The sequence below is a fragment of the Perissodus microlepis genome, chromosome 23 (genome assembly GCF_051167445.1).
Source record: "Perissodus microlepis isolate ML-2025 ecotype Zambia chromosome 23, ASM5116744v1, whole genome shotgun sequence".
Lineage (NCBI taxonomy): Eukaryota > Metazoa > Chordata > Actinopteri > Cichliformes > Cichlidae > Perissodus > Perissodus microlepis.
The window spans coordinates 1,829,607-1,844,471 of NC_140482.1; the positions used below are offsets into that span (position 1 = coordinate 1,829,607).

General features: G+C 41.3%; 1 protein-coding gene across 4 annotated transcripts in view; it reads left to right on the forward strand.

Moving 5' to 3' along the window:
- dmd (dystrophin) overlaps positions 1–14,865 on the forward strand; it is a 284,621-nt gene that overhangs the window by 117,151 nt on the left and 152,605 nt on the right. For all 4 annotated transcript variants that reach the window (XM_084922101.1, XM_084922102.1, XM_084922099.1 and 1 more), the window contains 6 exons: positions 3,241–3,336; positions 4,615–4,713; positions 5,959–6,140; positions 7,658–7,808; positions 10,878–10,997; positions 12,363–12,464. In XM_084922101.1, the coding sequence (XP_084778227.1) occupies positions 3,241–3,336; positions 4,615–4,713; positions 5,959–6,140; positions 7,658–7,808; positions 10,878–10,997; positions 12,363–12,464 (750 nt within the window). The remainder of the gene's footprint in view (positions 1–3,240; positions 3,337–4,614; positions 4,714–5,958; positions 6,141–7,657; positions 7,809–10,877; positions 10,998–12,362; positions 12,465–14,865) is intronic.

Consider the following 14,865-nt stretch of genomic DNA (forward strand, 5'->3'; position numbering starts at 1 on the left):
GATGTTTTAAAAATGCATTAAACATGTGAATTTTAGTTTTGAAATTTTAACCCGAAGAAAAACTTGAAGTGTACAGTTTTGCGGTGTGTTTACATCATCACGTTTTCAATGCAAATCATGATTTGAAATGCATTGACTTTTCTAATCAGTGTTAATTTCAATCATTTATAAATCAAGTCATAAGCTATACTAACTGTGTGTTTGTGTCTTCACTTTAAATCAGTAGTGATACAGCTCGCAGTTCTTTGGCAGCGTGCTGTAGATGAACAGCGGTTGACTTTACTTAACTTTGAAAATGTTGGCAGTCAAGAGGAATATATACGAAACAAGAGAAAGGCGCACAATAGAGAACAAGTTGTAAAGTTCTTAGAAGTAGTGCAAAGAAAAAGGATTAGGTTTGAATGGAGTCCATGTGTGGGCGGCCAGAGTGATGGGGGTTACTCAGACCATGGCTTAGAGTGGTGAGGTGGGTGAGCAGGGGTCTGGTGTGGTGGATCGTTTGTTAACAGTGTGAATGGCCAAGAAGAAGAAGCTGGTTGAGAGTCTGGAGGTGTGGGACCTGATTCACCTGAGGCGCTGACCACAGGGCAGTGGGTCAAACGGGTGGTGGGGTGCAAGGGGTCACCTGTGATGGCCCATTCTAGTCCAGGTTATTTTTCCTCAGGACATGGAGGACGTGCAGTCGCTGCTGGGCGTTCTTTACCTGGGTGTTGGTGTTGTGGGTCCAGGTGAGATCAGCAGAGGTGTTTGGTGCCCAGAAACTGAAGGTGGAGACAGATTCCACCCGCTCTGCATTTATAATCAGAGGGGAACGGACCTGTCTGTGCCTCCTGAAGTCGGTTATGAGTTCTTTTGTTTTAAGGATGTTCAGCTTCAGGTTATTTTCTGAGCACCAGCAGGACAAATTCTCTACCTCCGCCCTGTACGCTGTCTCTCGTCTCCATCGTATAAGGCAGGGGTGGTCTCAAACCGAGCAAACAAAGTGTTGAGCTCTGCTACTTTGATGCTGCTGTTGGGGGTTGGAGGATTGGCCTTTTTGGACACCTGGTGGGGGTTGTTGTAGGTGAGGAGGCCCTCTACCCACCTGCTGTAGGCCTCCTTAGCTTGTTTGATGCCCCTCCTCAGGTTGGCTCAGGCAGTGCTGTACAGAGAACTGTCCCTCAGCCTCAGGGACAGGGGGTGGACGAGAAGCAGAGAGAGGTGGTCAGATTGTCCTGGGTCGGGGAGGTGTGTTGCTTTGTAGGCCTGCTCGATGTTACTGTACACATGGACCAGTGTCCTATCCCCCTGGTAAGACACCTCAGTTTCAAACATGCCTTATTAAAGTCCCCAGCAACAGTATAGATGACCTCTGGGTGCTCTCTCTGCCGTTTACTGATAATAAGTTGAAGGCACTTGAGTGCTAAGGTAACGTTAGCATAGGGTGGGGCGGGTGGGGGGTGTAAACAATGGTAACTGTGACTGTAAATGGTAATGGTAACTGTGGCTAATGTTAGGTTGTGAGGTAGATAGAAGAGCCTGCAATGAATGGGCAGCACAGAGCCCTACCTGTAGGACCGGTTTGGTACCTCCTCTGAAGCATCTGGGATTTTTGGATGTGTCATGCTGACATACCTACTTAAACTGTTCTATTCAATAATATTTGGAAAGTCAAGGGGAGATATTTGATTAAGTGAGACATGCTGCTTCTCTTCTTGGCAGAAATCAAGTGCTGTAGTGTAAGAACTAAAGGCCCATAAGTGCACAAGTAGAATGAAATCATGTTTTTTGGCGTACAAGTATAAAAATAAAAAAGGCTGGTTCGTTGTTATATAGAGTTTCGTGTTTATCTTTGGTTGTTACAACAATTCAGAGACTTTGCTGATGCAGCTTTTTTGAACGGAACATTAGACAGAGTCAGCTAAACCGTATCAAACCCACGACTGAACACAGAAATAGAAGCTTCCTCTTCCTATTGTTTTGATCTTGTGTGAAAATAAATCAATTGTCACATGAGCTTTACATCTAGTAGGTGAACCTACAAGCATATTTATTGTGAGGTGACATCAAGAGGCTGTTCAAGCTTTCAACAACTATAATTTTATAGACAACAGAAGACGCAATTTTTCTACTGACGTTTTTGCATCTTGAGAAGAAGAAAAACAAAGCTACAAAACATTTCATACTGATTTTGGCAGTTCAATCTTTAACCCAACTGTGTTCTCTTGAGTATTTGATCTTTTTTCTTTTTTCTATTTTTCACCACCTTTTGTTGTTTTTGAGGATGAACTAATAATAAATGTAAAACTTAAAATATGAAACCGTTTCTAAACATAGTTCCAAAGTATGTTACAGAACACAAAAAAGTAAAAACAGCTAAAGCAACGATAATTTAAAATAAATAAATAAATAAAACTAGGGCAAACAGTGTATAACTATTACAGGTAGGATCAAGCAATATAAGAAATTTATCAATTAGTTAATAATAGAAAATAAAAAAGTCAGAAACGAGATTGTGTAGGGTTTACTACAGAAGAGGATTAGGCCCACTAGAAAAAAGAAAGTGGGCAGAAGAATTCTGACTTTTTTCTCAGGATTCGTCTTCCGTAGTATACCCTTACACTTTTACCCTACACTCCTTTTATTTGTTTACGTTAGATAGGCTAAACATTTATGTGTCTACCGTCACACAGATCTGAACAAAATAGACATTAAGAGACGGCAGCATTGACTGTGGTTGGCAGTTATTGAATCATCTTATGACCTTATTACCAGAGAGAAGAATGAAGTGAGAGAAACAGCACTGAGATGAGATAAAAAGAGAGAAGTTGTTGGTGTCTAGATCAGAAGTGAGCACACAAAGAGAGATAAGGGGAGAGAGAGGACGAGTGAAAGTGTGAGAGAGACCCGGAGAGAAAGAGGACGAGTTAAGTTTGGAGAAAGTTTAAAACTGCTTGTCATCATCATCATCATCATCATTAATATCTGACACTCAGAGGCTTCTCCTTATCTCTCTTTATCACCTCTGTTTCCCACATTTCTTTCACATGTTGCCTTTAATATTTTCTACTCGTCCCGATCCCTCCCTGCTCACCCCTCCTGATTTTTGACATACTGCTTGTTTTATCATCTCTGTCTGTCCTCTTTTCCCCTCGACTTCTTAACCCTGGTGCCCTCCATTCTTCTGTTTCTCCTCACGTCATCTCCACCATCGGACTCTGTCTCTGCCTGTTATCTCTAACCTGTTGCTGCCTTGTTTAGTTGCTGGATCCCAGCCAAGAGGAGCTGCAGCAGCGTCTCAGTCCTCTGCCTGCAGGAACCACCAGCCTGGAAAGCTACCAGGCTGCACTGGAGGAGGTAAGACAATGTGGTGATGATAAAGGACTCATATCTACTTGATAAAACATTTAATGTACAGAAGCAAATATTGTGTGTGCGTGGGTGTGTCTGTGTGTGAGTCACCACCTTCCTGCATGCGACAACTCCCAGTGATCCTTGTATAAGAAATGTGTGGTTTGTTCGATGGCACACTGTCGCCGGGCAGTGCATTTTAAATGCAGACTGTTTCTACAAACATTTGTGGAAGAATGAGTCGCTTTCAGGAAATCAGTGACTTTCATTGCGGTACCATGATAGGATGCCACCTGTTCTCTACTAAATTTTCCAGTGGACGCGAGGTACATAGTCCAGAGAGGTCGCCAACTTTCTGCAGAGTTGATTGCTACAGATCTCCATACTTCATGTGGCTTTCAGATTAGCTAAAGAATAGTGCGTAGAGATCTTTACGGAGCTGTATTCAAGCATTATATCACCAAGCCCAATGCAAAGTGTCAGATGTATAGTAGTATAAAGCACGCTGCCACTGGACAGTGGAAAAGGGCAATCGTGGCTCAAGAGTTGGGTGTTTGTCTTGTAATCGGAAGGTTGCCGGTTCGAGCCCCGGCTCTGACAGTCTCGGTATTTGTGTCTTTGGGCAAGACACTTCACCCGTTGCCTACTGGTGGTGGTCTGTCAGTGCGCCCCAGGGCGGCTGTGGCTACACTGTAGCTTGCCATCACCAGTGTGTGAATGGATGATTGTGTATAGTGTAAAGCGCTTTGGGGTCCTTAGGACCAAGTAAAGCGCTATACAAATACAGACCAGTACCAAGTGTTTTCTGGAGTGACAAATCCTACTTCTCTGTATTGCAATGAGACAGATGAGGTTTGGTGGTTGCCAGGAGAACGGTACTTGTCTGACTGCTCACCAGTGCACAAAGCAAGGTCCATAAAGACATGTGCCAGTGAGTGTAGAAGAACTTTACCGGCATGTACAGAGTTCTGATTTCAACCCAATAGTGCAGATAGATAGATCGGACAAATGATGTTTAAAAATGGTTTTTCGGGGCAGGAGGAAAAGAGGAAGACCCGAGAGAAAGTTCATGCATGTAGTGAAAGAGTAAATGCAGAGGGTTGGTGTGATGGAAGAAGATGTTAGCAGCTGTGTGAGATGGAAACAGATGATCTGATATAGCAACCCCTAGAGGGAGAAAATGAAAGATAAACAAGAAGAAAAAAACTTTATTTTAGAAAAAAAAAGAATGTCACTTATTCTTTAAGTACGCTATTGTTATGTTAATTAAATGTAACTTTTAAGGTCTTGACATGGCTTCTGTCCGCTGAAGATGGTCTCCAGGGCCAGGCTCCTATCTCCAACCATGTGGAGGAGGTTAAGGAGCAGTTTCACACACACGAGGTAGGAGTTGGACTAGTGAAATCCTACTGGATTGTGGTTTTTAAATTAAATGTCTTTATAAATGTATTTTATTATTTTTTTAAGATTCAACACTTATTTTCAGGATTCCCGCAGCAAAACAGTGAATTTTTTAGAGTTAATAGAATTTTAAATTCTTTTGTCAGAATAGTTTAGGGTGACCAAAAAATAGGACAAGTGGCCCGGTCATGAAGAACTTTAATAATACTGTTTGTTTAAAGAAAACTTTAACATATTTAAACAACACCTTCTCTGTGCTGTTAATGAATGGTGAAATAGAAAACATGTCATAGGGGCATTTACAAATCAACAAGTGCAAAAAAGAGGACGGTTGGTCACCCTAGAATAGTTTATATAGTTTAGGACACTAGACAAACTAAAGTACAGCTGGTAATAAAATGTTTGTACTGTCTTACGTTTCTAAATGGATTTTATGTTTTCACACATTTGCGTACAGCTGAATCTTTGGAACTGTATAATTATAGGTGAAATGCCCAAATAACACTGAGCTATTATTCCGTGTGCACAGGATTAGAAAACTTTTTTCTTTTAAAGGATTCTCATATTTGTGTCAGCAGCAGCTGAAAATGTATTGATTATCACTCATCCTCTATATTTTGCGATGTCATCAATCCATAGAATATCCAATAGCTAAAAAAATCATTTTACAGTTTCACAATTTAAGATGTGAAGGGGAACTTTAAAAATCTGCAGTATCAACGTCACATTTTGCCTGTGAAATGTGATAAAAGAGCAGAAATATGAAAGGGGTTTAAGTCACAGTCAGAATAAACAGTTGCAGTTAAGTCAGTTAAATCTGTGAGATATGGATATCTTACTGTAATAAAACTTTATGCATGGAATTTTTTTTAAATCTGTTGTTTGTAAGCATTTTATATCTGGTATGGAAATAGCTGGTCTCCTGTGGTAGCTGTTTGCAATGTGCAGCTGTTTTTAGCTTTAACTGTAAGTGATGCATTAACTGTACTGAATGGGAGCTTCTAGGACTTTGATGCACTCAGAATTAGATTTACTCTGACCATTCTGCCTTCTGATATCCTGGAAGGATCACATTGCAGTTAAGTGTTCAATAAAAATAGATGAAGCAGTAGGTGCCATAGTGATATGAGGTACCCCCTCACCTTCGTAGGATTACTTAGGCAAAAAAATTGTTGAATTACTGTGAATATGCATGTGCAATTCTTCCATCTGTTTCTTTAATAACAGGGGTATATGGTGGAGCTGACAACACACCAGAGCAGTGTAGGACGAGTCCTCCGGGCCGGTGCTGCCCTGCTGGGGGAAGGAAACCTGAGTGAAGAGGAGGATTCTGAAGTCAGAGAGCAAATGAACCTTCTCAACTCCCGGTGGGAGCACCTGAGAGTCGCTAGCATGGAGCGACAGAGCAGGTACATACATTAAAATGGAATTAATTAAACAAGCGTCAGTACAATTAGTACAATTGGTGTCTTTTATCAGAGATCGCATCAGTGAGAGCTTTGATAATCACCAATACAGTTTAACATTGATTGTGACTTTATGAAATTCTATTCACTTCTCAAAATCTTGCATCTTTGCTGAAAGCCGCTCGAAGACTGTAAAAACCTTTTCAGCACCACCAGTATTATAAGGCGTGATATACAGTTGTGATCAGAACTTTACACTCATCATGGACACGAATGTCAATCCCCAATGTAATTTCTTTGATTTTGTTCAGCTGTGTTTTCCAGGGTGGAATGATTGTAATGCGTACATATTTTATCGCTTTTAAAAAAACAAGAGTTGGGTGCACAAGTTTTCTTTATTTATCTTTATTTTCTCTAATCCACACAGGGTTAAAATTAGATATGCAGGTTCAAATATATGCATAGACTGCCACTAATATTTGGTCAAACATCCCTTAGCAAGGTGCACTTAATGGTCGTCATCAAGAGGCTTCTGGCATAATTGTGTCTGTATATTTGTGGACACTTCTTAAAAATAGATTTAATTTAAACTGGTTAGTTTCTTTAAATCTTTTCAGTAGGGTTAGGTTAGGTCAGGGCTTTGAGAAGAACATTCCAGAAGCTTCCTTTTCAAAACCAATTCTGGTGTGTATTTGGGATCATCGTCCTGTTGGAACACCCAGTAATGTTAATAAGCTCTTGAAGTAGAGCAGGTCACCTACTAATTGGAAGGTTGGTGGTTCAATTCCTGGCTCTCCCAGTCTGCTTGCCAAATATCCTTAAGCAAGATACTAAGCACAAGTTGCTCTCAAATACATCCATTGAAGTGTGAATGTTAGATAGAAAGCTCTTTGATAGAAGAAAGTAGAAAGAAGTCCATTTGATTTTGGGTGAAGTTGGAGAAAGTCCTTGTTCCATCCACTCTCTGCATTGTTCCACTAAACTCTTGCAGCAAACCAACCCTAGTGGAAAGCTTCACCTTTACGCCTCCAAACATAAATTTCCATGACATTCATGCCCATGATAAGTGTATGTAATTTGACCTAATACAGTTCTCAAAAAGACTGCTTTACCGCTCTTCACTTTCCTAAAGCATGTCCTGTTTTAAAAATGTTTTAATAACACATCTAACAACTAATGTCATCCCACTAACACCATACCACTAAGACAAGATACTAAGTGTCAGTCAAGTAAATCAGCTCTAATCGCTAGTGCCTGAGGTTTAAACCCTTGTCTCTGTAGATAGCACGGTAGCATGATCCATCAGTGTTAGTTTAGCACTGTCAGGTTAACACTGCCACCACGCCACACCTCCTTAGCCCAAAGACATGTATGTTAGCTTAACTGATTATTTCAAAGTGGCTGTGTGGAAGTGAGATAGATGAACACTTGGTAACAAGTAAGACTAGAAAATAGCTATATAAATACCAGACTGTTGTGGTTTCAAAATAAGACATTACTGAATTGCATCTCACTCCCAGACTCCATGAAGTCCTGATGGACTTGCAGCATGAGCAGCTGCAGCAACTCACAGACTGGTTGGATGTGACAGAAGCACGTATTAAGAAGATGGGGGCTCAGGCACTGGGACCTGACCTGGAGGACATCAAGCGCCGAGTAGAAGAACACAAGGTGGGTGTGTACTAGGCTGATCCTTGTTTTTGAAACATTGCTTTACTAATCCAGCCTTGTTGTTACCGTTCCCCTTTTCCTTATAATGTTACACAACAACTTGTCATTCACAATTAAACTGATTAATACATTCCTTACAGTCTTGCCATTAAGCTTTTGATTTCAAAAAGAATTTAAAAAAGGCTGGCTCCAATCCAGTGTCTACAGATCTTAGTTTAAAATAAAACTTTGTAGATAATCAAAACCAAAACTTGCTGATTACACAATCGTCTTTAAAGTGTGTCGGCATGTTTAGGGAAACCTCCCTGAAATTATCAGGGATATAGACCCATGCACATTCGCTTTTTGTCTCCCTGGTCATGCCCTTGTGTCTGTCTGGTCTCTCTGTGTCCTGTCTCTGTGATTATTTGTTTTCCCTGTCTGGTCTAGTGAAAACATCTTTAGTCCTGCTCCCAGTATTTATCTCTGTTTCATCCTTTTGTCTCCTCAGTCAGTCGTGTCTCCATGTCTGTTTATGTCCGGTCCCTATGTCAAGTTCACGTGTCTTATCTCAGCGTGTGCATTACATACTGTTTTATTTTGATAGTCCTCTGTCTCATGTGGGTCATGTTCAGTTGTGCTTCCTGTGTCTTGTCTGTCAGATTCTGTTCAGCTGTGCTGTGGCAGGTGTGTCCACTCTGCTCTAATCTCGTCCTATGTACATATTATCTGCATCTTCCTCGCTTCTTTGTTGCATCTTTCCTCATGGTGTGTGAACTTCTGTCCATCTGTTTACCCATCAATCTGTTCCTACCCAGCTCCGTTGTTGTTTTTGTTGCCTGAACATGAACATTGAAAACATTTGCATTCATCTTGCTAAATTAAATTACCCCACTACATTACTGCAATACCAGCACTGGAACCATAAAACTCACAAAAAGAGTTGTTGCCATATCTACTAAAAGTTAGATTTTTGTAACACATGGCCGAATTTTAGTCATTTATAAGGTAAAGAAATCTCTATAATAAAGTTATTCCAGAGCTGGAATGACCTGTGTGTACACATTAACTACTCTTTTGAAGTCTATGAGGAATAATCTTCTGTGTGAATTATACAGCAGTAATAGTGGGTTTTTCATACATTTCCGTAACTTAATTTGTTATGTTGAAGCCTCTCATTTCCACTCCTTGTAGCTTATGAGGACACCAGTAAATCCATAGCAGAACCTTCATAGACAATCATGGCCTCATACTTGGAGGTACTAACTTTTATCCCTGCCACTTCATACCTAGCTGCAAAATGGCCTGGTGGAAGCTGGAGATCACTGAAGCCAAGGGGTGACCAGAAAAAGCAAAATCCCTGCAGTGATCTTGAGCCCACTGAATCTTACCACCAAAGCATAGCTCCTAGACCAGGGGTGGGGAATCTCAGTCCACGAGGGCCGGTGTCCTGCAGGTTTTAGATCTCACCTTGGGTCAACACACCTGAATCACATGATTAGTTCATTACCAGGCCTCTGGAGAACTTCAGGACATGTTGAGGAGCTAATTTAGCCATTTAAATCAGCTGTGTTGGTTCGAGGATACATCTAAAACCTGCAGGGACACCGGCCCTCGTGGACTGAGATTGCCCACCTCTGTCCTAGACCAAGTGGTTTCAATAAACTACCACGAAGATAGAAAAATAGAGGAATCATGTTACCTTCACCCAGACTAGGTTATAGGGACTCCACCCTAAAGTCAGACCAGGGGACGGGGATTTGGTGAAGTAGTGCCTGAAGTAAGTGGAAGAGGTCAACGTAGTCATGAGCCAAGACGTCAGCTGACGTCAGAAGAGGGAGGTAGTGCTCTGCACACATGGACTGGAGTGTGATGACCTCTACTGGGGACATAGTGAGGTGGCTGTAGGAACATTTGAAGATCTCCTCAATCCCAGGGTCACACCTTCCATATAGGAAGCAGAATGTGGAGATGAGGGAGACAACTCACCCATTATAAGGTCAAAGGCCACTGAGACAGTTTTAAAAAACTACTTGATAGTACTTCTCCTTGGGAGGAGGAGATTCACCCTGAGTTCCTTAACCTGTTCAACCACAATGCCCCCTGTACTGGGGGCAGAGGAGGAGCTGTGCTGGTTTGTGCTTCCACAGAAAAGTCAGAATCTCAGCAAAACGCTCACAAATCCATATCCATGACCACCAAACACAGCTAAAACATCAAACATCTAAACAGCAGGTAAAAAAGATCCTGCAAAAAGGTGTAAACACAAAGTACGGATTCCCCCGTTCACCCAACAGCATGTGCACAGACAGCGTCTCTGCTGAAAGCACAGATCTCACACATTTCAAAACTGCAAGTTTGGCCTTCGTTTGCTAATTTTGTTTAGAGCGTGACAAAAATTACACTTCGCATTTTGCTATATGCTATATAGAGGTTAGGGGTTATATGTTACTTTGACACAATGGTATCTGCTGTGATGTTTACTTTGCTGTGATGTTTATTTTGATATCAAGATGGTTTACACAGAGTTTGTAATCATTCCTTTTTGGCGCGTCATTTTCAAGCATAAAGACCCTGAAATTTAAAAGTTCAGGGTCTGGATGTTATGGGGCTGTCTTGTGTGCTCCAGCACACACAAGGCGGTGTACTACATATCAAACAATTATTCAAGCAGTCGTTGTGTGATTGAACTTTCTGAAAGACTTTCCGCTTTAATTCAAGACAGTTTCTAAAAAATTTACATTGCCTGGTAATTACAGCCATCCTGCACATGATCAGCTTTGCTAGCATTTGACTGAATTTGAGCCGCAAGTGTAGCTGTGCACACTTCAGAATTCATTCCACTACTTCTATCAGCTCTCACATCATCACTGAACATTTCCACTCACAGACTTACATGCCCATACCCTAAAATTGCTCCAACATGTTTGGCAGCATGTGGTATCCTCATGATTTCTCTCAAGTCCATAGTTTTCTCTTCACATTATTCTTTTGCAGGTTAATCTTGAATTTAATCTGTGATTAAACTATCAGCATTTTTGGGAATTCTTTATGCTGATGGGTGCTGATGGGTGCCAATGTGTGCTAAAGCTCCTGCAGGAGGACCTGGAACTTGAGCAGGTGAGGGTGAACTCTCTGACCCACATGGTGGTGGTGGTAGATGAGAACAGTGGAGATAGCACCACTGCTGCCTTGGAGAGCAAACTTCAGGCAAGTACACACACACACACACCGTTGCTCACACTGCACATATTTTTGCTGATCACACAGATTAGCAAGAAATTTTATTGACGGGCTAATTTTCTTTCTAAATGTCTTTTGAGTTCTCTTTTTGTCTCTCCAGCAAAACGTGGGCTTTTTGTTTCTAATGGAAAATACATTGAGATTGTTTTGTCTTTGCAGTTGTGCAGTAATTAGCCCTGTCAGTAAGACATTGTTGCCGTATGTGTGTTTATCTTAACTTTTTGCTAAATTAATTTACTTGTCATCATCACACAAACTCCAGTTCTTTGTCTTTGTGATTAATTATCCATCCTTCTCTTAGCCTTTGATGTGTACTTGTTTGTTACCACTGTTAACTCACAAAATCTGCAATAATTAAAGTAGAATTCCTAATGCTCCAGAAAAAATGAGGGAAACATGAGTGCTAGAAACTGCAGTTTGAGTGGTTAGCCTAAGGTTAAGCCCCAAAATTGAGTCAAGCCCTTCAAGGGTAATGTGTTAAAATGTTATGCCATCTATAATTTGGAGAGACCATGAAACTTTTTTTTCATCACTGGAAAAAGAAAAAAGAGAACGGAAAATGAATCTGCTGGCAATAACGAGAGTCAGTTTTCTATGATTTGGACAAAAATCTGATGGCAGAAACAGACTGACTGTGGGCACATCCACAAGAGCTGGTAAAAGCAAGAAGGATTACAGACAAAGAGAAAATGTAATCTGGCGTTGAAGTCCATTATAACATGTTTTATTTATGGATGAGATGAGCACAACAGTGTCAAACTACAGCTTGAATCAGAGGTAAAGGCTGCTGTGAACCAAAGAAAATTAGGACACTTATATAAAAGGATGCATTAAAAACGTCCTTCACAAAAAAAATTTGAGAGGTGATCAATAAAATATGACAGTAGGCTGCATTGTATAAAAGGCATGATGACCTGAAAATGAAGCGCTGGCAAACCAACCTCACATAATGGTGTTTGACAAAGAGCAGAAAACTGCATTTGTGATACATGTGTCAGTCCCAGTGGACAGCAACATCAGAAAGGAGGAGCACGAAAACATACAGAAGTAGCTATTGGCTAAAGGAACAACTGTTGCAGAAGTGGAAGGTAATCCACCCCAAGGTGGTCCCAGTGGTAATAGGAGCACTAGGAGCCATAACCCCAGACCGGAAGAGTGGCTTCAGTAGATTCCAGGTGTAACATCAGAGGTCTCTGTCCAGAACAGGGTAATCCTCAGGAATAGCTAAGTTTCTCAAACTCTAAGGACTCAAAAGCTTGAGGATACACATATCACGCTCTAGGGGACTGAGTGGGATCTATATGGGTGTCTGTGTTTATTTCGTTTGTGCAGGTGCTTGGTGACCGCTGGGCAGCGATTTGTAGATGGACAGAAGAACGCTGGATTCTGCTTCAGGAGACTCTCCTGAAATGGCAGCACTTCACCAATGAACAGGTATGATTGTCTAAGGTAGGATCACAGATAAGATTGCTAATGTATTGAGAAACCCGAATGTGTCTATGCATGTGAGGATTCTTCACCTGTCTAGAACAGATTGGATAAATGCTTCTCGTGTACACTTATTGTCTACATTTTATCTATACCTGTTCAACTTGCTCGTTAACACAAATGCACAGATCAGGCATAATATTATGAATCAGTGATGAACCGTGATTATCTCTTTGGAAAGAATTTTGAAAAAGTGTGTAAGTGTACGGATTTAAACAACCAAATTGTGATGGCTTGACTGGTTCAGAGTATCTCTAAAACTGCAGGCGTGTCAGAGACATAGAAGCCAGGAGAATAAATCGGCTGTCACTGAACAATCTGAGGTGTACTCTCAGTAGCAGGCAAACAATAAATGAACAGCCCACCAAGGGTGAAGACAGAGCAGTACTGGAAGAGCATACGGGAGAAGGATGCAACGCATAAGAAAATGCTCATTGGCTACCTCCCCTAACCTTGCCTAGTAACCATCACAGTGGAATAAATCCAAGAAAGAGTCTCACGCATGAAGAGTTGGACAACACCAGGCTCTGACATGATTCACAGTTACCAGCTAAACAAGCTGACAGCACTCTAGCTGCTAATGAATGACATGCACACGGAATGGCTAACCAAAGTTCAGACTGATCCCCAGATGCCCAACCAATAACCTGCCTCAGCGCCACATGGAAGCTCCTGTCAGGCATCATGGCTAAGATGAACAGACATATGGCTCAATACATGAGCGGGTCACACAAAGGAATTGTCAGAAATACCAGCTACTGTTAGATACAATCACTCAAGACCAGAGATGGGCAGTAACGCGTTACTGTAATCCGACTGCTTTTTTCAAGTAACGAGTAAAGTAAGGGATTACTATTGCAAAAACGGTAATTAGATTACCGTTACTTTCCCGTAGGAACGCTGCGTTACTGCGTTACTAAAACCGTGAGTTTTTTGCGAGAATGTCTCATGACAGTGAAGTAAGCGAGTGCGACGTTCGTGACAACAGCTGTGTGCAGATCAACAATGGATCATATATCGAGTGCGGAGAGAGTATGAGCGTGCAGCGTTTAAAGCGTGGAAGTACTGACCTTACTTTGAGTCTGATTCCATAAAAAGTGACAAAAACATTAGTGTCCGTTGTGCGTGGGAAGAAAACTTCTTTTTACAGCGAAAAAACCCTAAACTTCCAAGCAAGCACCAAGTGCGCAACGACGTAATGGGAAACTCACAGAGAAACTCGCGGATTCTTCCACTGACCGCCGCGGCACACCTGCACCAGGGTAAACCTCCGCCTGCCCCACTCCTGCTTTACAGGTGAAAATAGAGCAACAGGACCGCTAGTCTTTGACTTTATTTATTTTCTGCTGTGTTTTACTTCCATCTATTTGAAAGAGTGAGTGTAAACACACACACAAAAAAAAAATTTATGTGCTGGAATGTGCAGAAAATAGGTTTAAATGTTAAACAAATTTCTTCCAGTCAGAGAATGGTGCATATAATTAAATTTTTGCTTGATGCATAAAGTTAAAAGGTTAAAACTAATAAAACAAGTTTTAAAAAGAGACTTTTCCATTTGATTACATTTTGTATGATGGATTATGCAGAAAAAGTAGAATTGGGCTGAAAGATCTATCGCTTTATCACCTATTCAGGTTGTACATCGTGTTTTAAAAAGTAACTATGTAATTAATTATTTTTGAAAATAAGTAATCAGTAAAGTAACGGGATTACATTTTGGGGGACGTAATTAGTTACTGATTACTTTTTTCAAGTAACTTGACCAACACTGCTCAAGACTGTAAGATGAGATTATAATATAAAGCGCCTTCAGGTTGGTCAAAGTAGAGACTCTAAAACTACATGATCCTACTACCAAGGAGATGGACTGTCCCCGTATGTTCTGCATAGGCCTAAACCCCCTCGGGCAGTTCAGTAACAAGACTGGCTACGGATATAGACCATAGAATGGAGCAAACATTAGCCACCGCCTCTAGATGGATGACATCAAGCTGTATGTCAGGAGTGATCAAGACATTGATTCACACCACAAGGATCTACAGCAGCAACATTGGAATGTAACAAAGAGATGCAAAGGTACTAAGAACTGAGGGGGTTGCGCTACCAGAAGGTAACATTGCAGAACAAAGAAGAGCCAGCTAGAAAAGCTCCAACCACTAAACAGTTGCAGAGAGTCATGCAGGTCCTGAGGAGTTGGCTGAATGGGAGGAAGTAGATCTGGGCAATCAGCATCTATGCCCTGCCAGTCGTCAGATACAGTGCTAGGATAATAAACTTGCCAGAAGAGGAGATAGAAGCCACTGACATCAAGATAAGAAAGCTCCTTACCATGCATGGAGGGTTTCAA